We start from the raw sequence: 22,895 nt of genomic DNA, 5'->3' as shown, positions 1-22,895 counted from the left end.
GGCATTAAGGTCGCTTAGGAAATTAGACACGGCAATTACGAAGAGACACATGTATATAGTTGTTGAATCCTGCATATCGTTCGCGAGGGGTCGGGGTAAATGAAATCATCCATCCATCCATCCATCCATCCGTGTGTATCGCTACGGAGAAGAACTGTGCTATCTGTATTGCTTTTTGATTTCGCTATTTTTTTCTTAAACACCCGCAAAGTACCTGCTTCGCTCAGTTTCATTCCTGAGCGAGTGACGAGGTTTCAAATTTTATTTATTGTCCGGATATGATGTTCTAGTGCGGTCAAACCATTGTCGGATGAAATATCCCACGATCCGGGAACTGTTTTCGGGGCTACTATGGACGCGAAGACGTGTTCGTATCCCGCGAGATAATCATACGGGGATCTCGGCTCCAGTTTGGAGTATTGACTAATGATGACTGGTGCTCAATCGAAACATTGAGTCCAATAGTTGAGACAAGATCTATTGCAAAGTGCTAACCGATAGTCGTGGCATTCCGAGCGTACTGGCCACCCATACCGCCTTCAGCGGTATGGTTGGCCCACGTCCACATAGAATTAACGTCCAAATCGAATTTTATTGCAATTCTACCTATAATATCAACGCAACGGCGTAGTATCTATACTAAATAGGGCACTATCTGGTAAATTTGCCAATTCTGCATCATTTGACGGCAAAATTAATGGTTTTGGAGATGGTGGTGGCGATCGGCCGTACTGCTTTTTGTATGCGTTGCGGAGCTTCGTTTTAGCAGTTCTCTCGCGTTTTAACGCGCTCGTAGCAATACTGCGATTGGCATCTTTAATACTGAGTATCCCATTCTGCGATAGTGGCTTAATCTGACGCTTACTTTTTCGACGTTGTAATGGCGTGCGTATAGCTGCCATTTTGGCAACAGTATCAGAAGCAATTGTAGCGCGTTCGGCGTCAATCTCAGCATATTGAAATATTCGATCAATATTGCGCTGGTGTTTTGGTTGAATCCCTGGGATATTTGCGCATTTGGCGTAATTTTTCAAGCGTTTTTCCATGCTTTTAGGAGGCGTAGCTTCAACACTAGAGGATGAGGGAAACTCTGGTGGTGGTGTTTTTTCCCCATGTATAGCATAATCAGGTATAACCAGATCATCAAATATAGGCATCTCCTTCTCTAGAGCCTTAACAATTGCAGTACCATCGGTCGGATATATCCCACGTTCCTTGAAGCCATCACGAAGGATACGCCGACTTCCCCAGGCATCTCGCCGAACATTCGTAATAACACGTAAGAATTCAGATTTGCCTGCAGGCTCACGTCCCCAGAAGGATAACTCATTATTTTCCTTCTTGAAATGTTGCTTCAGTGCAAGAAAAGGCTTCCCATCAAGCGGTTGACAGATATGAGTCGAATGAGCTAAGAAACAAAAGGGTATGATATCCCAATTGAGGCATCGTGTGATAAATTCCTCAGTTTTATGTGACCCATGACCATCAAACAATAATAACCTCTTCTCACCTGGGCGGACTCGATCAATTGTATGCTTCTGAAAATGATTTAACCATTCAAGAGCAAGATCATCATTAATCCATCCATTTTTAGAGACACTGGTTATCGTACCCTCAGGTAATTGTTCAGATGCATGAAACCAATCTTCCTGGAAAGTTGATCCTTTGAAAATATAGAGTGGAGGAATTGAAGAGCCATCTGCAGCAATACATTCAAGTGCTGTAATATTTTCTGAATGCTCTGCCTCGGGCAGATCTGAACGGTATTCTGTACCACTTATGACATTCTGAGGCTTTCCCTTACCAGGTTGAAAGCCACATTCATCAAAGTTGAATACTAAGTGCGGCGGAAGGGTTTTGGTAACCCTTGCGAGATTGTTATACCACAGTTCAAGAGCTCCAGCTTCTTCAGCACCAATACGCTTGACATCCTTAACTTTTTGTCGTACTGGGGCAAGTTTTTTATGTGGTGGTAACCGTTCTATAAAACGATATGCCCACATATGTGAAACTGGTGATCGAGGTTTTTTAGCACACGTAATCAAGCGATTAGCGTATGCTTCCACCATTGCAGGCGTCAATGGCATATAATGACGCTGCATATAGTCAGCCCAGTCCTGCAATGCACGATCCTGAGCCTTCGTCAACGCCATATTGGTAGGATTGCGGCCACAAAGTGACGTTCTTCCGTATTTGATGCGCCCGTGGAGCACCCCATAAGGCACGTCAAATTCGCGTGCAATACGCTTGATATTGGGTTTTTTGACAGCACGAGCAGCAGCGCAAGCTTTAATTACGCGAGATTCGCGAATTTCATCAAATTTAGGCATAGTGGTGGATGGTAAGCGTGCAAAATAGGTGGAATTGCAAAAAAAATTCGATATGGACGTTAATTCTATGTGGACGTGGGCCACCATCACCGCGAAGGCGGTGATGGTGGCCAGTACGCTCGGAACGCCACGACTACTACTCTAGACAAAGCGCCTCTCCGTTGTCGAAGAAAATATGGGTAATCTGTCATGGTATTATGTGGCCCTTATTAGTACCAGGGCTTCTTAAGACTAAGAGCATCTCAAAGACGTTCATCTCAGAACGAGAACTCTCTTAAAACAGGTCTCTCATTCAAGTCCTTCTCCCAGGTACGAATCATTCATATGAAGACTCATAAGTTCCACACCCACAACTGCCAGGGTTGCTTCATCTTGTCACTGACACAGCTACAACTCGAGAAGCCATTGCAATCAGCTGCTTCTCCTTGCCAAGTATTCCGTCGGCTGCAAGCTAGTTCTCTTCGTGCGCGAAAATCAAGAAATGGCACTGGGCTGCACGGTAACAGTGGCCTGTACGGAGGCTGAGTAGGTTCACATTATAGAGTGCATAGCAATTGCATGAGTACTTTCGTGCGACCCGCTCTACGGGTGAGGTATCCGATCGGTTTATGAGACAGTCTGATTGATTCCACTGGCCTCGTTGAGATTGATGTCTTGGTATGATTCGCCTAAGATGAAGGCCACGGGGGTCTCCTTGATCTCGCCGGATGCGCATATCTGACAGTACTTCTCTGAGGGGTAAATTTCGCCGCACACGGACGGGCATTGGTGACCGCATGTCAAAACATTTTTGCAGCGTAAAGAGCATGGGATGTGATCGCAGGGCGCCGCACAAGGCATCGAGCAAGTACTATGAGGACATGATGATAAACATTGTGAGACAGCGCAAGGTGCACATCGCTCAGAGCATTGCTGTGGGCATTTAGAGTGGCCACACTCTACACCACAAGGTGATGCACATGCAGGGCATGCGTCTTGTCCATGGCATTCGAAGCTACAGGCATGAGAACAGGTGGAGAATGGTCTTCCGCACTTTTGTGTACAGGCTCCATGTTCAATTTCCTGACCTTTGGGTACTCTCATGGCACAGCAGGAGCGCCTGCAGTTATGTCCACATGCCAACACGACCTAGCAAGTTTCTTCGCATATATACGCGTCACTATTAACATCTGTATGGCAGGCGACAATAACAGTATGATTACAGCGCGGAACCTGCTTTTTTTACAAGTATGGGGCACTGGACGAGATCGGGATTTTGAGCTTGCCAACATGGAAGAGTGGCCATCGAGTGTCCGCATGGAAGAATTCGTTTTGTATCATGAACGGGGATATTACACCTTTTTGGGCAAGGGTCACCACAGTGTTTTGGGCAAGAATGTGTGCAGCCATTTAGTGGTCGAGGACAAGTTTCCGAGCAATAGACAACCTTGTAAAGTACCTCCGAATGACCATTTTGCCTGCAGGGATGACCGCATTGAAGGCGCCTGTCGCATTGGAGACTGCATCCCCCTTCAGGTGAGAGTTGCAGGAAGTGCTCTGGCTCTATGATGGAAATTGAAGTCTCGGGATGGCGAGGACAATTCAGTTCCAATTGGAAACCCAAAAGCCCATCTTGTTCCAAGATACCGAGGACCTTCCCCCCCATGTCAACGAATGTGGGAGAGCGACCTTCGATCGGGAAACGCCGAAAGGCCTTGACGAAGTTGACTGACCTACTCTGATATTGCCCGGTCGCTGTTCATGGTGCTACTCATTGGAAAATATATTGAAAGCTCCATTTACTTATATGGGCTTGTGCAGGCGGCTTAATATCGCTGGAGCTGCTCTCGAAGCTGACTGGCCTTGTTAAATTGTCTAGAAAGATTTGCTCAACAGACTTGGCTTCAGTCTCTGGCACTTCGGCTTTGTGCTTTGGTGCAATAATTTCCGTAAAGTCATTGCCAACACAGTCGCATTCCAAATTTTGAAATGACATTGCTTTTGTATCGGGTTCAACTGCATATGGCGGAACGTAGATGTTGGACGGAGTCGCCTTGCAGGATAGAACAGTGATGGGTGTTTCGATGATTAGGAGCTGGAAAGCGTTCTGCTTTTTAGCTGCTGTCCCATCCCTATCTTCATTGGAAAGACAGAGGACGATCTGTACGAGAGTTAGCCATATTGTATAGATTGCTCAGTCTCCAAGGCAAAGGGTAGTGAGCAGGTTTCGGGGATCCTTACCTGGATCCAGTGGTTCACATCAGGTTTACCTGCTTTGGTGCTTGTATGAAGTCGTTGCCACTGCGGTATTTCTTTCAATTCAGGGCATCTGGGCAATTGTACCTGTAATTCAATTTCATGTGTTTCCAGTACTTCCCCGAGCAGATTCCAAGTTTGCGTATCTGTCGGTCGTATTTTGTCCCGGTCTGAAGTGATCCGGATTTTGCTGCCAGGATAGGTGCTTCTATATTCATTCCCCGCCTGCTTTTCAAACAGAAGCACTTTTCTTTTACCCAGCTGTAATACGCGAGTTTCCCGTCCCGTTTTCCAGTACTGCATGTGCTGAGACACATATACTTTCAGCCAGCAACATTTTAGGTCGATGAAAGGAGTCAGTTTCAACCTTATTGGTATCCGGGAGCCTAAAGGGAAGCTTCTGCCGAGGAAACAAATATCATAGTGAAGCTGCTCACGCCAGTCCTTAGAGATAATAATTGACTCAGTTAGTTCCAGTGAGTTTTCTGAAGGCAATCGAAGGAGCGGGATATCCAGTTGTGAACGCATTTGTGAACGGGAAATTCCAGGGAATTCGATTTTAGCTTCGAGGTAGTAACGAACAGATACAAGCCCAGTGCTGATAGTTTCAGGAAGTGAGTCGTGCACGAGAAACTCGAAAGGGTAGATATAACCGCCAGCAGGAAACATCGTATAATGGCCTTTCGGGCGACTGTTGTTGGTATGTTGGGGGCTTTCGCTACAAGGGCGCGGAAGCCCAGACCGATCTAAGCTGCCTGAATAATACTCGGGAGGTAAAAGTTGCTCAACCTGCAATGCTAGAGCGTTGATTTTGACAATCTGACCAATCTCTGCAGCCGATATAGACAAGTTGCGATAGCCGCTGTCTTGTAATGTCGCATGCCCGTTCTCAAAGTAGGTAATACCACATGTGATCAGATCCTGTCTTCTAGTACTTCCTAGTGAATGCATAGAATGATGAGTTAGCCACATAAAAAAACATTGGTGGTGCCACAATAGCGCTCAAGACAGGTAAAAGACGTACCCCCCCAACGGCTGGAACCTAGCAAGACCATGGAAGGAGACGCATATGCTCTTAATTTTGGTCGGCTTGGTGACCTCAAGATGGAGATAACCCCGAGAGACTGCCGGCTGATTCTTGGAATGGCGATCGGGCTTTCCGTCTCCTTGCAAGTATATGACAGGCTCGAGCAGTATGAAGCTCAGTTTCAGGCCCCCTCGAATACCCACAACATGGCTCGAGGAATGGCAGCGACCGATTGGAGCTTCCAATGACTGCATCACGCACTTCTCTCGAGTAGCAAATCCTGCGACCGAATCAGACCCATTTCTACAATATCAGATATAGGCACGTTACTTCGGTTCGATGTACAGCCACCGCTGAAGTTGGTTCTAGCAGAACAGGCGACTGATAGTTCTGGACCGATCGCAGTTGGCGATGAATTAAGAGCAAAAGGTGATGTGAGAAAGCTAACTATCACAGTGGCTAATGATCCCGCTATTTATGATGTTACAAGACTTGATAGTAGGTGCGCTTGACAGCTGATGATAAGTACTAAACGGCTCTAAATCACTTCGGCCGTCGGCGCGGGATAGAAGAATGCTCATTCTAATTCACGGATCGATGACCCTCATTGGAATTGGACTATCTCTCGGTGGCAATATGTTCGAGCTCCGAGCAATGTGTTTCCCGTCCTATCTACCGGGGTTTCGAAAGGCCTGGGCCAGAATTACCCTATGGCGCAGCATAATGTGACCGGGGGCGGATCGCGCCAAGTTTAGGTACTGTGTGGTTCGTACCACTAGCTCATGATTATCTCCAAGTGTAATTATTTCAACGTAAGGGTAGATGGAGAAGTTCCCATAGCTAGCGTCATGGTAAGATAGAACCATGGGTAGAGAGCTGTCCCCTACCAGATATTCCCCGCCGGCCGGGCAATAGTATCCAGACTATTGGACGGTAAGTCGTCAGTCAATCGGGCGAATCTAACTCTCGGATATCCTTCGTAATCCGATTCATCCCAATATTAGAAAACTAGACCATAGATTAGATGATTCGAAGAGAGTAGCCTAGAGCTATCGCACCTAATTTATAGCGTTCAGCACAGGTATGGATATGAGAATGTCACTGTCTGCTCGCCAATTGAAGAGCAGACCGCACACCATGAAACATGAGGAACGGATGGGTTTCGTATTCGAATGGCCAGGCCGGGAATGGCATGGAGGCGCGGTCTCCCAAGCTATCAAACTGCACGCCCTCTGCCCTCTCAATTCGCTCAACTGGCTCTTCAAGCGCCGAATTATTTAGCACCGAGGAGCCCTAAATACCACCAAGATGGATTCATTTACGCACTGCGCGCTATGTCCAATCTGCTAGAGAGAAGAGGGAAAGAAAAGGTATAACAGACAGCAAGGTATCACGTACAGCACTGGCAGATGTCAAGCTTAAGCTTATGATAACTTGATGGGGTGGAGCACCGGAACATACTTGCAATCTTTCACTCACATCCTGCTGCCATTCAGGATGTAGTCGATTTTGGGGCAGTCTATACTATGCTCAGTACTCCAATGCCGAAGTCTAAACACATTACCTAGTGTACAAGGATGCTAAAAGGCGCTGGACGGCACCAATGTATACCTCAACCATGGTCGATCGAGCCGCTCGGGGCCTCTGGACCTCCCAATTTCGATCGTGGGCATAGATAAGGGCTAGGGATCGTGAATTAGCACCAATACAGACAAATTCGCACGAGATTCCACAAATCCTCCATACCAGTGGGCAGCGCATAGTCGGATCCTCTGTAGGGTCGTCAATGAACAGACTGATGGTGCCATTCTGTACTTATCCATTGTCAGTAGTTCGAGTGGTAGTTGCCCATCCCGGACCCTGCATTATGGTGTGGCATCATTCACTACTTCTATCTCTATTTCTAATTCCACTACGTCCGTCTGATCTGTGAATCCCACGAATTAACTCAATTATTCTTGCTCTGCTGTACCCACGAGAATCATGACCTTCACACATCTTCTATTTCGCAGATAGTCGCGAGAAGCTTAGCAGAGAAGGCTTGCAAACCCTATCACAACCTACGTGTGGTGGTCGGTCATGCCAATTGCTCCATTCACTGATAATCAACTTTCCGAACACGGCGGAGGAACAATAGTGCTGGTATACTAGGACCTTTACTAGTGTTATCGAAAATTACAGCACGCATCCAATAAAGAGAGGTATTAGCTGAGTGTAACCTGGAGTACCAGCCGAGGAATTTGAGCAAAGAGCAAGAATGCGTCTATCAAAACCTAGCAATTGATCAGGTGCTTTTGGAAAATACAAAGGAAGCCGATTATCTCTTCCTCAAAGAAGTTTTAAATCTCTACGGCGCCATGTTAGCTTTCAACGTTCGCTCCGTATCCCTCTTCAATCAAAAGGGAGTGAGATCACTACCTCTCAATCCCACTGGTGATTTTGGCATATGAAGTAAAATGCGAAAACTAGTCCTTGGTCAAGAGTTGGTCAAGAGTTGTGATATCAAACAACCATCTCTTTGTTTATCACGCTCAGCTACTACAGGGTCTGTGTCGGATGTGTTCTTGTATTCTTCACACCAAACTTAGAATATAGTCAGTGTTAGGGCAAAGGGCCCGCTGACAGAGGGGACAGGTGTTGTGACCATCGAGGAACCATCTTTCTATACACTGGCAGTGAAAGACATGACAGCACTGAAGGCAGTGTACCCTTTGTGTCTTCCTTACCATATCTAGACATATAGCGCTGGAACACTTAAAGCCTTAGCCAATTGAATCATCCTTGACAATATGGAATCCTTACCAGTCCACTGGATCAGGTTTTGCCAACAAAGGAGATTGTGCCGTTTGCCGTGATGCCCACCACACTCCGAGTTGTGTTACTGGGGCAGCATCCGTGAGATATCTTAGGCTCTTTCGCTGTGAGGAAGGGAATGAGAAGCCCTGTTGACTGCTAAGTGAGTTCCTATGCTGCATACCGCTAGCAAGGATTCTGGTTCTAAGTATAATCCTGAAGAAACCAAGGTCAGCACTCGTTAAGAGTACAATATAGCCATGGATGATATTCAGAATAAGAAAAAGACGAAACGAGGTAGATCTGGCGTACATAACCGTCATGAAAATACATGCGAGACAGTAGAGGATGATATCCAGCGGTGGTGATTGAGTTGGATTCGCCTCACCCAGCTTTGCTTCCTGGGTGAGTCCCATGGTAGATATTGTCCAGGAGAAGTCCCGCCCAGTCCAACTCTTGTCATCTCAGGTGCTGTCCGCCTTTTCAATGAAACGTGGTTTTTCAACCTGCAATCATGACGTTCAGTCGAATCCGTCGGGAAAATGCGCGTTAGAAGCGTCGCTGCATTGAAAGTTGCTACTGGAAGTTGCAAAACGGGTTTATCCTTCCGAAACTTGTTAGCGACCAACGCTGAATTGCCGGTTTACCCCGCACATCACGCCACTTTAAATCATAACCGCCCGACAACACTTAGCAACCATGGAAAACTAAATTTCGGTTCTGGCCAGCTGATCGGTATAATATGGGCCCCTGACATAAATCGTCAGGCCTGATTGCTCTTGGGTGTTTCGTAATCGCGTTTAAGGAGTCTCATGTGACAGACAGTATCACCAGAACGTAGTGTTTAAGCAGTACATCAGGTTACTTTAAGCGATGTTTGAGCAACTCTTAAGCTTTCGGAAGGTCTATGTTAATTCGACATTGGTTCAACCTACAGATCATGAGTTCAATACATGCTGCTCGCCTAGAATGTTGAGACTCAAATCAAGTCTGAGCGTTTGGAAACCCGCTGCCAAGGGCCTGCAGCAATGATTTGCAGGAGTTAGGAATTTGAAACACATAAACTAATATCTCAGTTTCGGGCCCTTCAGATGCCAACGATGTCTCAAGGTCCGCCAAGGCCGCAAAATCTAGCTTGCACATAGGAAAGCAACCCACGTACATCTTGGAATTGGTCGGCACTCTAACTGATTCCAAGATCAGTATATGTCTCGTTGAAAATCCGGAGCTCCTTCTATCAAAAAGAAATTCATCATTCTTGCAAAACCTTTCAGTCAGTATATTCTATTACTTCCTTCTCATCCTGCAGGAGTACCGCCGATAATCAGCTTTGCGAAACGGACTAGGATAATAACGGTCTCAATCTAATACTTGTAGTGCAATAATGCGAGATGCGAAAATCAGGATTTCGAGGATTCACTGAAGATATTAAAGCGATGACACCATGATTCAAATATTAAATATCAGTATATGGCCCATTGGCTTCCTACTTGGACTGCCCTTCTTGCTTACATATACCCATTATCTGGTCTTTAGGTACTTTGCAGCTCTGTGACGACGATCTTCTCACAGGTGGATCATCCTGCGTGCTGGAACGTCTGGTACGAGGTGTTCTTCATCAAGGACCGGGGATATCTTACGCTTTTAGTCCCACCGTAACTCTAGAGGGATCTTTATCCCTCTCATCCTGATGCTATAGCTGCCGGGCCTCTTCATTGCCCGCAACGTCTTCTATGCATGTTCTTTCCCTCTTCCGAGATGAGTATATGGAATTGAGCACACCAATATTCGATGAATTATGAAAGTTAACGAGAAGAATGAACTCAGCCCTTTTCCTCAGGGATTCTTTCAGATGATATGATGTCATTTCGTACTCATCCTGAATACATAATAGTGCTGTCATCAGGTTCAGGTTGGCGCTTAATAAACTAGGTGGTGTTGTTATCCTGAGCAGACTCTGGTATATTATAATTTGTCAGTCTGGCACTGTGAAGACTCTTGAGGTGTAATTCTCAACTGATTTCCCTCTTTTGAGCAATATCTGTTTGCCGACCTGTTGTTTTCTTCTTTTCCATTCCTTCGATCATTTTCCCGCGACAAGATTCAATGTCTTCGGCATGACATCTTTGCTCTATTTGGAGGTATAAATCGACTTTTTGGAGACTGTCTGCATCGAACGGCTTTTTAAACACTGCTTCTCCACATGGAGGCGTTGGATCGGTGGAAGATTGATCTGGCGTAGTTGTGTAGGAAGATTGCTCGATTATTTGTCGAGAGGCCTGGGCGCTCGCAGGCATGTAAGAGAACCGACAGTTCTCCGACATTCTTATCAAGGCTTTCTCTGACTGTTAAGCTTCAATATCCTAAAGTGGACTTCTTCAAAGTTTGCTGACTTTTCTGAAGTATTTAACGAAGGAGATTTCTTTACTGAAAAATTCGGCCTTTTTTCCCGATCCACATGCCCCACTCGACAATGCGTGGATCATCGGACAAACAAAGCATTTTCGTGGTTGACATGTGATGCTGTAAAGTCTAAAACTGTTTCCAACGGGTCTAGCCCCGCTGGGGTAGATAGTGCGGTCTAGCCCATATAAGAATTCCTTATCAAGTAGGGCCGGAGCCGACAGCAAGGGCAGTTAGTCCGTCTGGTGATGAAAAATTCGCTTTGCGATTCTGAAGTGATGTGATGAATAGGGTGGCAAAAAGAACCATGGTTCATTACGTAACGTGATGGCCGAACCATGAAAATCCAAGACATTGACATATATATCCAAAAAGTCGGCGACCGTAATGGCTCATATGAACGACAATTAACAATGGCGCCCACTCAAGACCACAAGGACGTACAAGCATGGCTGGTCGGAAGCGGTGTCGCATTGCTTGCAGCCGCGGTACATCTGATCTGTTGTAGTTCAGAGGTATTACTTTGTTTTTTTTATTGTTCAGAGGGAAACATTAGGCTATATATATACAACGAGTTGGTTCTTCGTATAGAAATCTCGGGATTAATTCCGATGGTTCGGCTTGGTTCCTGATCTGCACCAGCCCCATATCACAACATGATCTTCCCCTATTCTCGCACCCACCGCCTTTGCGTACCGCGGCCCGTCTTGAGCTGTCATTGGGCCAATAGGGTCTCATCTTTTATTCAAGCCGTCCTCGCCCAGGTTCGGGTAGCCCTTCATGCATTAGCCTCAAGCCTCTTCTCTATTCCTCCACCCTGTTTTTCTCTGTCTTCAAGGGATTTCCATTTGACACTGCCCAACATGATCCAATCATCACAGCCTAGCTGGAGGGATAAGACCCTCTACAAAATTTACTTAGCCGAGGTAAGGAATACGCTGTATTTGCTCAAACGGGAACGGGGAAGGGGCAGGATTTGCCCATCAAGCTTCAAAGTATCATTTCGACTGTCATCTGCTAAATTCACCTAGTAGCTAGGAATTACTTTAGTAGTCAGGAATCGCCTAGTAGCTAGGAATTTGCCTAATACCTTAGATATCCCTATCATTCTCTACGCCTAGTCGTGTCGTCGCTCACCGGTCTCATACCTCTGAGTTCACCTCTCCTAAAGTCTGCCTAACCCGTGAGTGGCAAATGATCTTTGATGCCGAACGAGCTGCGTAGGATGCGTGATCATCCGTCTGTGATGTAACCTAAACAGGCCAGAAAGTTCAGTCGGCATTGCAATGGTATGCTGACTTGAGGAAGAATTCTATGCATTGCCGACTTGGCACATTCTCGCCAGACAGCACCATCGTTCATGCCCGAAAAGCTACAAGGCAGGGATGGAAAATGGAGATTGACCTCAGATGGTCAGAGGGGTCAGTACGAGACTTCATTGCCAATTACTCTGCTTTGTTTGTCTTCCTTGTGTATCTGCACCTTATCCATGCCCTTTGGGCTGTCGCCATGCCATAAGCCCATTCCGCCGACGCCACGAAGCCCTTAATGGAATGGATGGTCCCTGGACTCGCGAGCTAACTAGGATCGCGGACCTCTCGTGGAATGGAGTTTGTATGCGCGGCATGGGTCTACGCGTGGATTTCGTGGAGTGATTTGCTACTGTGCTTGGTGTCCACGCTGTCTATATATAGAAAATTCCCAACACTGAGGACACACTAATTACGCGACACTTTTGACTTACAAGTCCAAGCCTTGGCAAAAATTGTCCGCCAACATGGCATCCTCGATATTTTGGCCACGCACTCGAAAAGTCTTTCTCGCCCTCGTCATTTCGACATTCTGTCGCAATGCTCATTCGAACCCAGAACACTACCGCGCTTCCTGGCCTGCCGCGGTTCATGACCGCTGGGCAATGTTACGGGACGAGCGCGTGTCGCAAAGTTACTCAGTGGACACCATCCAGGGATGGGACGACGGCAGCGTCCAATGCGGAACGCCGGATGACAGCCAGCCAATGTGGTTCACTCAGGGCGGTTGCAGCCTTGCAAGCCAAGACATCACCTACGCCGACACGAGCGGCGATGTCACTGTCATCCGTACGGCCGCAAAGGGGGATCTTATCAAATTGACTTGCGACGACGTGTATTGTCCGATCCCAGCTCGAGTCGACTGTTATGAACAGCCGGGTATCTGCTCGTCCGATGAGTGGTGCATGATCGACATCCACGAGAGATGGGGTCCGTGGGCCATGGCCCGTGATGGATCTACTCCCCAATGGGAATACTGCTTCACTGCCGCCGATATCGTCGCGAACTCCACTGACGAGGCGTTGATCGCCAGCTATAATGCCGATTGCGTTGCCAGCACTGTCGGCGACTACGGCATCAAACTTGGACCCAAGACGGAAGCCTGGAAACCTGCGAGGGGCAGGTGCGTTTCATTCCGAAAGGAGGAGGAGAGCTGCATTGGCAACCCGCTCGAGTTTGGCCCTTTTGAACCCGACTTTGGTCTGAACTACGCCCGGGAAGAAAATGGTTGGCCGTTCCCTCGCCCGCTCGTTTGTGGACCTGGACTTACCTGCACGGGTGCTGAGTTTGAGGTCCGCCCATCGACCTGCGTGGTCCAACGGCCCGTCAATATATGCTTTGCTGGTCCGTGGTGGGATTCTACACAGTGTCCGAGAACGGAATCCGATGCCCCAAAAGGTGGCCTTACCATGAACCAGGCGGTGGAAGCTATTCGCAGGGCTATCCTGTTGTATCCGGGCGAGATTGCCTCTCCCGGAGAATGCGCCTACTGGAATCGCACCAGCAACGTCGGCGTGAGTGTGCTCGCTACGCAGCATAGGATCTACAACATAGTCGCTGCTCTGTGGCCGACCCAACTCTTCGATACAATACCTAGTTTCAACCAAGTTATGCAACTGATTCCGGATCCCAATCTTTACGGAAGTCCTTCGGATTGCGTCGCCCAAGCCGACGTTCCTGACTCGGACATCAACAAAGCTCTCGCTGGCGCGGCCACGCTTTCATCGCAACCTAACCAAGTGTGGTCGCTCGTTCACTTTTTGATGCACAACCAACAAGCTCCTCTGAGTCCTAAGCGCGTTGCTGCCTCTCGAGCACTCGCCGCTCACCTCTCGGAAAGCTTTTGGTGTGACGACTGTCGGGGCTTCTTCTCAGTTGGCATTATCGAGGTATACGGACTCCCACCTATGAGCTCAAATCCTGAAGACCATGCCCGGTGGTGGTGGTACGGCCACAACGTCGCTTCAGAACATGTTGCCACGACCCGTGGCGGCCACCCCTGGATCCATGAATTGGGGGAGCAAGGCGTTGCCTCGTTTCAAAACCCCTTCTTCATGACCTGGAGAGATGCTGTGGACATGTGGACATACAACGATTCTTAAACCAACCACTATCAGGGCGGTGTTTCCATCGGTGGTATTCATTTCTTAGTCTCAGTTAACTTGCCATACAACTCACAAAACTGTGCTATCATGAACGTGCCAGACGGGGTGGTCATCATGGGCAGAGGCGGCCAATCTGTACAAGAAGGCCGTGTGGTTAAGCGTTGTCGGAAGTGAGATATAATAAATACTTGGGCTTCCTAAGCAGCCGTACCTTTTAACTAGTAGCTCGAATTAATTACAACCGGAAAAGTAATGAATCAAGGCCCCTATCTATAGATATAATGTGTGATGCAGGAATACGATCATGCAATTCGAAAATCGGGATTGTTCGCCCTGGGGTTCAAGATGACAGCTTCAAATTCCCTATGTGCCGCCACACACAGACCTTTCATGTGCTACTATTGGATTAGTCGACGGAATAAAAGACTTCACGAAGCGTTTTTGAGTAGAAGTTTTTCACACCTGCTAAGAACTCAAGTATCGCGACATATAACTTGACCAAGTTATCAGTCAGCTGGGATTTGAACACCGATGTTCCTGAGAGCTGCTTTTTCTCGACTTCTTCATATCGGGCAATAAACTCAGACACAATCTCAACCCCGTTAAAGATAGAACTGAACTTTTCAATCTAAACGACTCCAGCATGCAAAAGATACCGAATAGCGGCCTATGAAACTCCAGCATGCGACGGGTCAAATGCCACCAAAGCAATACCGATTTCCTTGAATTTGAGTACCAATTTTGCGATTCTTTTAAATAGGTCTCGGACCAGATATTCCTTCCCATTTCGCGTGTGAATCTTCCAAACCGCGAGATTGAGTGCCGTTCGTCCTCGTCTGTGTCGCAGGTCGACGCGGAGGCTCGGGATCTGCAGCAAGTTTTGTAGCACAGAACAAGTTCCGAACGTGACAGCATACCATAGCGCGCTTTCTTGCGCCTGGTTTTGGATGTTGGTATCCAGTACGGGGCTTTTTAGAAGAAGCCGCAAACATCAATAGATGAGTACTTGAGAGCCCTCATTACAGGGGTTTTTTCTCGAAAGAGCGCATTGACATCTGCCTTGCGTTGCAGAAGATTTTCGGCGAGGTCAGCATCGTTATTCATGGCAGCAAGGCCCAGCAAATTGTTGTTTGACAGTCTATGTTGATTGCAAGTATGGCCGGCCGTAGCCTGGCGTGGAGGTTCCGACATGTTCTCGCGAACCCAGATGCACCATGTGGGTCCGTTCCTCCACTTAGCGTGTATGCCTCATGTATATCCCTGACAAAGTATTGCTATAAGCAAAGACGAGGTCGATAGCAGAAAAAGTTGTTCTGCGAAAGCATAATCGATCTAGTGACTCACTAACTATATATGGAGCTCTTTCGCGAGATGTGGGCTGTGCGAATCAGTCACACGCTGCACCATAGCCTGTGTCTGCTTGATATTGTGTAGGCGTAATAGGTTTTCTCCGATATACGAGGTAGGCAATGAAAAATACCGCGGCTTGGCTGGTAGAGATCTAGGGTCGCAATATAGCATGGTGTTTGCCTGTCTTTGATGAGGTGTTCGTTGCGTGGAGTAATGGGCTCATCACCGGTGAATGAAATGAAATGACATGACCTCGTCGCCTCACCCGTCGCATTAAAGGGCGGACTCACGGTGGTGAATGGTGATAACCGTCGTCGGTTCTTTTCTGCGGCATCCTCATGACTGTTGAAACCATGCCAACAGCCAGAAAATATTTTTCATGTTCTTGATCACCAGGAACAAAAGGCAATGTCTCTGAGAGCTGCTTTGAATCAATGATGAAATGTTGAGCCAGTTATCATTGAAGAGTAGTTTTTGTTTGAGCCCTCACGATTCATAATGATGATCTCATTGACGCAGGCTGAATGCCTGGCTGAATTGCTATAAATACCCGGCCCGTCACCAGCAGAACCGTCGTTCGCAAGCATTCCTTTGTCACTCCGGGTAAGAGAATATCGATCAATTCTCGTTTCCGTGGCTACTAATTGGTATGTTGACTTCAAAATCGTGTAACGAAATTGACTGACTTGTAGCATCGCACTAGCCTGGCTTTTCTCGACACAAGAGGTCTTCGAACAGCAAGTGAGTGTAGCTGCCCAGTCATTCGGAATCATGCTAACATGGAAATTGTTCGATATCAGCCCCGCCTCCGCTATTCCTCTGAGAAGCCATTGAACGATCCTTTCAGGATCTGGATCTGGAATGGTCCAAGCTGCGAGCACGGTGAGTTACAAGTTGCGTTCATAAGCTACCTGCTAATGATTGAAGATAATTAGGTGCCATCCTTTATACAGTCCCCTGCAGTGGACAGCAATAAGCGACAATGTAAGTTCAAAAACTACGGCAAAATTACGAGCGGATATTATGTGCTGACGGCCCCTTCATAGGATGGCGAACTTTCTACTACGAGGCGCTCGTTGTCTTGTAAGTCCCCCTAGTGCTTTCTCCTTGCCCATTCCCAACGCCCAGTACTGCATTTTCAATCTCAAAATGATCGCTATCCGCTCGTGGCTCTTCGTTCTTCAGAAAGGATCGCTGATGATTCTTTTTCGTCATAGGGCGAGCTTCAATTTTACACTCGACCTGACCGAGCTATGTTCCCCCCTCGTCCTCGAAACTAAACCAGCTGCACCAGCCTGATGGGCCAAGCCACTGAATCTCACTACGCTTGCGCCTTTGCTGTCTCTGAAGACGTGGTTTACACGGCCACTTCACCTGGCTTATTATCGGGCCCAATTCAGAAAGGTTTGATGCCCTCTGCTTAGCCATACGGTAAAATTCCAAAGTGTTTTCATTCGTCTCTCCGGCATTACCCTGTCCAGGCAAAGGTTGACAGTCAATGTATTAGTATCTCGCAATATTCTGACGGCTATGAACCTCCTGCCCACGTCCGATCCGAGGGCTTGTCGGTGGCCATGAGCCAGCCTCACTGTTGACCGAGCGAGCCATCGGAGCATCCGCGACAACGAAGGGAAGCCGAGAATCGACGACCACAGAAAAGGACAAATATTTTCCCGAGGAGCATCAATCAGCAAATTGGAACTAGTTATTGGCAATAGTCTAAAGGCCAGTTATTTCAACCCCTGATTGCAGCTGAGCAAGCGATTAGACAGGCCGTGGATTAGATCTACCCTAGACCCCTCGCCGCGAGGCCAGTCATTTTCAGGTCAGGTCGAAGTTTGTCGTATGCAAAATACCATGAATCTCTCGTCCAGTGGTAATTTGCCCTGACACAGTTGAAGATCTGCCCAGAGTCGTGCATTGGCAGGTATGGCTACATCCATTCCCCGTAGTACAGACTGATCCCGGGCCCTCGTGTACGTGGGATCGAGCTGAAGCCTGCTAACTCGTCTCTGGCTTGCCTATGCTGATTCCAGACTATATTGACGGCAAGTCTGTACCACCTCCAGCTACCAGAAATCATGCTGACATAGAAGGGCAGTGAAACACAGCCCTGGTTCGGCCAGTCCCAAGAGCCCGGCCGGGGTGCTGTTCGCAGCTGGTAGCAGGGGATCTCATCTGGGGCATGAGCATGGTGTGTGGCGAACACCACCTTGCGCCAGCTGCTGATAATCGGTGCTAGATCGAATGCTCCCTCCTCGATGTCATCACCGAACGCCACGAACTCATCAGCAAACTTTCGGATGAAAGGTCATCTGAATTTATCCTGCAGGAATCGAACCCGAGCCGTTATTAGAAAGTAAATGCAGCAAATTCCATTAGACCACATTGGGAGAGGTGCTGGCAGCGCGAATTTTGCTTAATCATAACCATCATTTTCCAAATAATCATACCCGCCGTTCTTCCGGGCACGCACCCAGCCAGATCAGCATTTTGAGCGCCACAAGTGTGTTTCATTTGATCAGGCCGACACACAATGATATTTGAAATATGTTTAGAAGAATTAGGCTTTCTATCGCTGCTACTCTGCTGGTTCGTTGCCGGTAATGTATATAATAGCACTGGTCTGGGGATATATATATTGCAGGTATCGAATCAGCATACAGCGACACTACCTCAGATATTGTACAGAATATCGCCAAAGAGCACGCGACGAAGCTCGAGCCGAGAGAATGTCACACAGAAGACCGACCGGAGTATGTACTACCATATCGAATCTAATACAGTCAACTCTCACTTATTGCACACCCGCTCTTAGCACACTCCCGCTTATAGCACACAATTCGCTTGGATGGGCCCACTTTTTCTTGATTTTACATACAAAACTCCCACTTTTAGCACACTCACCCTTTGCACACAATTTTCATCCTATATTTGCTGAGTCATCCGCTTAGTCAGTCACATCGACCAATCAGAATGCCTGAAATCTCCGATCTTCCACCTCTTCCAACTGTCAGACCAGCTACACAAGCTGCTCTACCACCAGCAAAGCGTGCTCGATTAGGCATATCAGATGCCCAAAAGCAGGCATTACGTGCCTTCTGGTCTAATTCGAGCCCTAGACCAACCCAATCCGCGTGTGTAGATTGGTTTTTGTCCCAATTTAAACATAAGATTAATCGTACAACGGTCTCAAGAATTCTATCATCTCAATATGATTATCTTGATATAGGGCTTACTAAGGCAAATTCACGATTTTCTTCATCTTTCTGGCCTATTCTAGACCAGAAGCTTTCGAATTGGGTGAATAAGCATATTGAATCAGGGTTTCCAATCACTGGTCCTTTGATCCAGATCAAAGCAAACGAGCTTTGGTCTCAGATCCCTGAATATCGAGATCAACAAAAACCTGCTTTCTCAGAGGGTTGGCTTACGCGCTTCAAAAACCGGCATAATCTTCGATATCATACTTTCCATGGAGAAGCTGCTTCAGTCCCATCTTCTGTACACAATCATATGGAAGAAATTCGTACGATATGCGATCAATATGAACCATCTGAGATATATAATATGGATGAAACTGGCCTATTCTGGAGGCAGATGCCAAATGGGGGTCTTTCCCATGGAAAAATTGCTGGAAAGAAGAAAGATAAGACTAGAATATCTCTTGTCGTTACAACAAATGCAGATGGATCAGACCGATTACCTTTATGGTTAATTGGAACTGCACAAAACACCACGTGCGCTCCGGGGAGTTAATTTCCAAGCTCTAGGATGTGTCTGGCGTTGGAACAAGAAGGCGTGGATGCGTCAAGACATTATGAGGGAATGGTTATATGCTTTTTATAGGCGTATTCCTATACATAAGAAAGCATTATTGCTTTTGGATAATGCCTCTCCACATATTGCTGGTCTGAAGTCTATCTCACCACCTGCTCATATTAGGGTTCTTTTTTTCCCAGCAAACGCAACTTCTATATATCAACCTCTAGATCAAGGGATTATTCAAAATTTGAAGCACTATTATCGGAAGAAATGGATGCGCTGGATGATTGCTATCCTTGATCGAGGTCTTGATCCACAAGATCGTATGAATATATCTTATACACTCTTTTGGTTAACCCAGGTTTGGAAGAGCTCAATATCAGATCAAACGATTAAGAATTGCTTCAAAAAAAGTACTTTAATACGTTCTGAAGATGAGACCAAAGCTATCCCAGATGAGATAGAAGCTGGTTTTCAACTAATTCCTGAGCCAGGGTTAACTAGTGAGGTTCAAGCTCTATATAATGAAGCAGTTGAGAAGCTTGGTCATGATGATATTATACCATTTGATCAATTTTTGAACCCTATAGAGGAAGATATTATATATGAAGATGAGACTGATGGGCAAGATATATATTGTGATATAGAGAGCTCGGAAGCACAAGATATTGAAGAAAATGGGCCTCCACCAGAGGTTCTGTCCAATTCTGATATAATGGGTCATCTACAGGATATATTACTATGGGTTGGAAGCAAGGAAAAGAGCACATCAGACCATATACGTCAGGTTGAGAGCTTAATCAGCGAGTTTGGCAGGATTCAGGTCGAGGAGAAGCGTCAGGTGACCCTAGAGGATATGGGATGGAAGCCTAAATAGGCAATGGGGCTAAGGGCTAGCTAATTTATTGATTATGTCATCCTCTCACTTATTGCACCTCCCGCTTATTGCACATGATTTTCCTTGGATAGGAGGGTGTGCAATAAGTGAGAGTTGACTGTATGTAGAAATCATCATTTCGCATTGTTTATTAACTTTTGCATTCGTGAGGGAATAAAGATCCCCACTATGACGGCGATGAGTGTTACCGTTGGCCGTCACTTCACCGCTCGGGAGTCACACCGCACTGCACATCAACATGTTGATTCACAATTCACTGGTCCGGTCCCCATCACCATCATCACCAATTCTCAACCTTCACTCATTGCCAATTCTTACCATCAACACGCCAATGCCATCAACAAATCAACACCATCACACACCGACACACTAACCACTCACCGTCGAAACTCCGCATCTCCCTACATCTGGACAAACCCTGCTGCCACTGCCAGCCAGCAGGGACAAGCATTCACACCAAGGGAAACTACTTTGGATTTCAGCCGCCACCCAGATTGGCCACCCCGCTATCAGCCATGACTCGATGCTATAATTCACACTACGTGGAAGAGACTGTCCATTCTTGAAGCTCAGGGCGCGGTTGAGTGCTACAAAGTGCATTGTTCGAAGCAGAGCCATGTACGCTGACATTTACATACAATACTGAAGCCATTTTAAACCATGTCTTATTGGATTCTTGATTTCTATTGGTTGTTTGGAGCAGGTCTTGGCTTCTTCGAGGTCTCAGACGGACCCGAATACTAGTCTCTGACACCACGAAGAGGTGCCTGCAATCGCCAGAGGATCAGGACGAGGACCGTCGCGTCACGGGTCGCCTAAACAAGCACAAATTTGATAACGCAGGGCTCAAGGCTGCATGGAAGCTCAAAATTATACAATCACAGGGCTCATTGCTGCGAGGGAGCACGTTTCTACAACACAGGGCTCATCGTCTGTGAGGGAGCACACCCTTACAACGCAGAGCTCATTGCTGCGAGGGAGCGCGTTTCTACAGCACAGGGCTCATCGTCTGTGAGGGAGCACACCCTTACAATCGCAGGGCCCATTGCTGCGAGGGAGCACGTTTCTACAAAACAGGGCTCATCGTCTGTGAGGGAGAACTTGTTGACGCAGCACACTCCTGCGGAGGCTCTTGATGTCGCAGATGTCCCCGCGGAGCACACTCATACAACACAGGGCTCAGGGCTGTGAGGGAGAACTTGGTGTCGCAGTGGTCTCCTGCGGAGAACTTGGTATCGCAGCGGTCTCCTGCGGGTCTCCCTTGGTTTCGCAACGTCCCCCTGCGGAGGCTCTTGATGTCGCGAAGGTCCCCCGCGGAGCACATTTATACAACACAGGGCTCATTGCTGTGAGGGAGCGCATTTATACAACACAGGGCTCATGGGCTGTGAAGGAGCGCATTTGTACAACACAGGGCTCATTGGCTGTGAGGGAGAACTTGTTGACGCAGCACTCTCCTGCGGGTCTCCCTTGGTAACGCAGCGTCCCCCTGCGAGGCAAGCTTGATTACGCGGGGCCTTTCCCGCGAAGACTTTTTGGTAACGCAGATCTTACCTGCAAAAGACACCCCAAGGCTGCGTGGCCCGGAGTGTGAGGAGGAAAATCCTGCTTTTCTTTTCGACGGGAAAAGAGCGTCTTTTATTCCATTTCGGGTACGTTTTGCGATAGAGACCACTTGCGTATTTTTGCCTGACCCAGAGATTCCCACTCGACACTCGCACCGGGCGACCGCCTTTTTGCTGGGTGTTGAGGCGGTTGATTCAACGTTGAAATAAGAAATTTCAAGAGTTCGGGGTGGAGAGCGGGTGGAGTGGATGGATCCACCTGGACCCTTGGCTCTCCTGGGTCTAGGCCTGACAAATAAAATGCCTCAACGTTGTTGACAATGGTGAAACAACTTCAACTTGGCCGATAAGTTCGAAAGAATGGGCTGGCTCTGGAAAATCGACTGCCCGTAGCCTCGAACTTGTGTTTGTAAACTTTGCCATCCTAGCTGCCTCGATGCGTGCTCCCAATTTTGGACGTGCAACTACCCTTCCTCACTACATTTATCTGATATAGGCACTGAATGAACGGATCTCCAATTAAATCGTCAGCTCGATTACCCCTGCTAGATTGGCCCAAGATTAGCCAGCCCGATGTGCACGCAGATGAATCTTTTTCTAGCAGAATACATTGAAAGTAACAGCTTCGTTGCACCGATCGCTAGGCGCTGACTTGCCACTCCAACCGCGAAGCCAACTTTCTGTGATCCGAGGATTGGAAAGTTCAATTCGTGCAGATAGCTTGTTAGTCAACGTTTGTCCCATTGAAAATCGTTGAAGTGTTGCCAAACGCTTATTGCGCCCCGCTTCTTTCAATTTTCACAATGTGAGACTAGATATGGCTGGTCTAGGCTCAGGGCGATGGCCTCTTCCACTGCGGCCATTTGCTCGCCGGATCTATTTTCACATATATAGAGTGTCACCCGTCACGAATCATATAAGAGCCACTCCCGTAATAATTTTCAAACAGGTCTATTTGTCGGCAACACCCCGCTTGATTCGATACGCGACTATGGGAGCCATTCGAAAAATTCCACGCACCCGGCAGATGCCAGACTTCCGACGTCGATTGCAGCGCGCACTGTCCTTGTCATCCTCGGAGTCCGAATACAGCCGAAGCCCATCCCGATCTCTG

At 47.4% G+C, this 22,895-nt stretch overlaps 5 protein-coding genes across 5 annotated transcripts; 3 read left to right on the top strand and 2 right to left on the bottom strand.

Moving 5' to 3' along the window:
* Positions 1 to 614: 614 nt before the first annotated feature.
* On the bottom strand, positions 615 to 2,330 carry N7509_000131 (transposase; the record flags this gene model as incomplete). Its single annotated transcript, XM_056624778.1, has 1 exon — positions 615 to 2,330. The coding sequence occupies one exon, from the start codon at positions 2,328 to 2,330 to the stop codon at positions 615 to 617; it is 1,716 nt and encodes a 571-aa protein (XP_056494879.1).
* A 981-nt stretch (positions 2,331 to 3,311) lies between these two features.
* On the top strand, positions 3,312 to 3,878 carry N7509_000130 (uncharacterized protein; the record flags this gene model as incomplete). Its single annotated transcript, XM_056624777.1, has 1 exon — positions 3,312 to 3,878. One exon carries the CDS (start codon positions 3,312 to 3,314, stop codon positions 3,876 to 3,878), a length of 567 nt encoding a protein of 188 aa, XP_056494878.1.
* Positions 3,879 to 4,080: 202 nt separating this feature from the next.
* On the bottom strand, positions 4,081 to 5,846 carry N7509_000129 (uncharacterized protein; the record flags this gene model as incomplete). The annotated part of the gene is made up of 3 exons (XM_056624776.1): positions 4,081 to 4,470; positions 4,551 to 5,493; positions 5,590 to 5,846. 3 exons carry the CDS (start codon positions 5,844 to 5,846, stop codon positions 4,081 to 4,083), a joined length of 1,590 nt encoding a protein of 529 aa, XP_056494877.1.
* Positions 5,847 to 12,565: 6,719 nt separating this feature from the next.
* N7509_000128 (uncharacterized protein) lies at positions 12,566 to 14,200 on the top strand (the record flags this gene model as incomplete). The annotated part of the gene is made up of 1 exon (XM_056624775.1): positions 12,566 to 14,200. One exon carries the CDS (start codon positions 12,566 to 12,568, stop codon positions 14,198 to 14,200), a length of 1,635 nt encoding a protein of 544 aa, XP_056494876.1.
* Positions 14,201 to 19,601: 5,401 nt separating this feature from the next.
* On the top strand, positions 19,602 to 20,195 carry N7509_000127 (uncharacterized protein; the record flags this gene model as incomplete). Its single annotated transcript, XM_056624774.1, has 1 exon — positions 19,602 to 20,195. The coding sequence occupies one exon, from the start codon at positions 19,602 to 19,604 to the stop codon at positions 20,193 to 20,195; it is 594 nt and encodes a 197-aa protein (XP_056494875.1).
* Between the last annotated feature and the right edge of the window lie 2,700 nt (positions 20,196 to 22,895).

Source organism: Penicillium cosmopolitanum (assembly GCF_028827165.1).
Source record: "Penicillium cosmopolitanum strain IBT 29677 chromosome Unknown utg000001l:1.0-706529.0:1.0-706990.0, whole genome shotgun sequence".
NCBI lineage: Eukaryota > Fungi > Ascomycota > Eurotiomycetes > Eurotiales > Aspergillaceae > Penicillium > Penicillium cosmopolitanum.
Note: the sequence above shows the minus strand (reverse complement) of the source record. Positions and strands in the feature narration are given on the sequence as shown.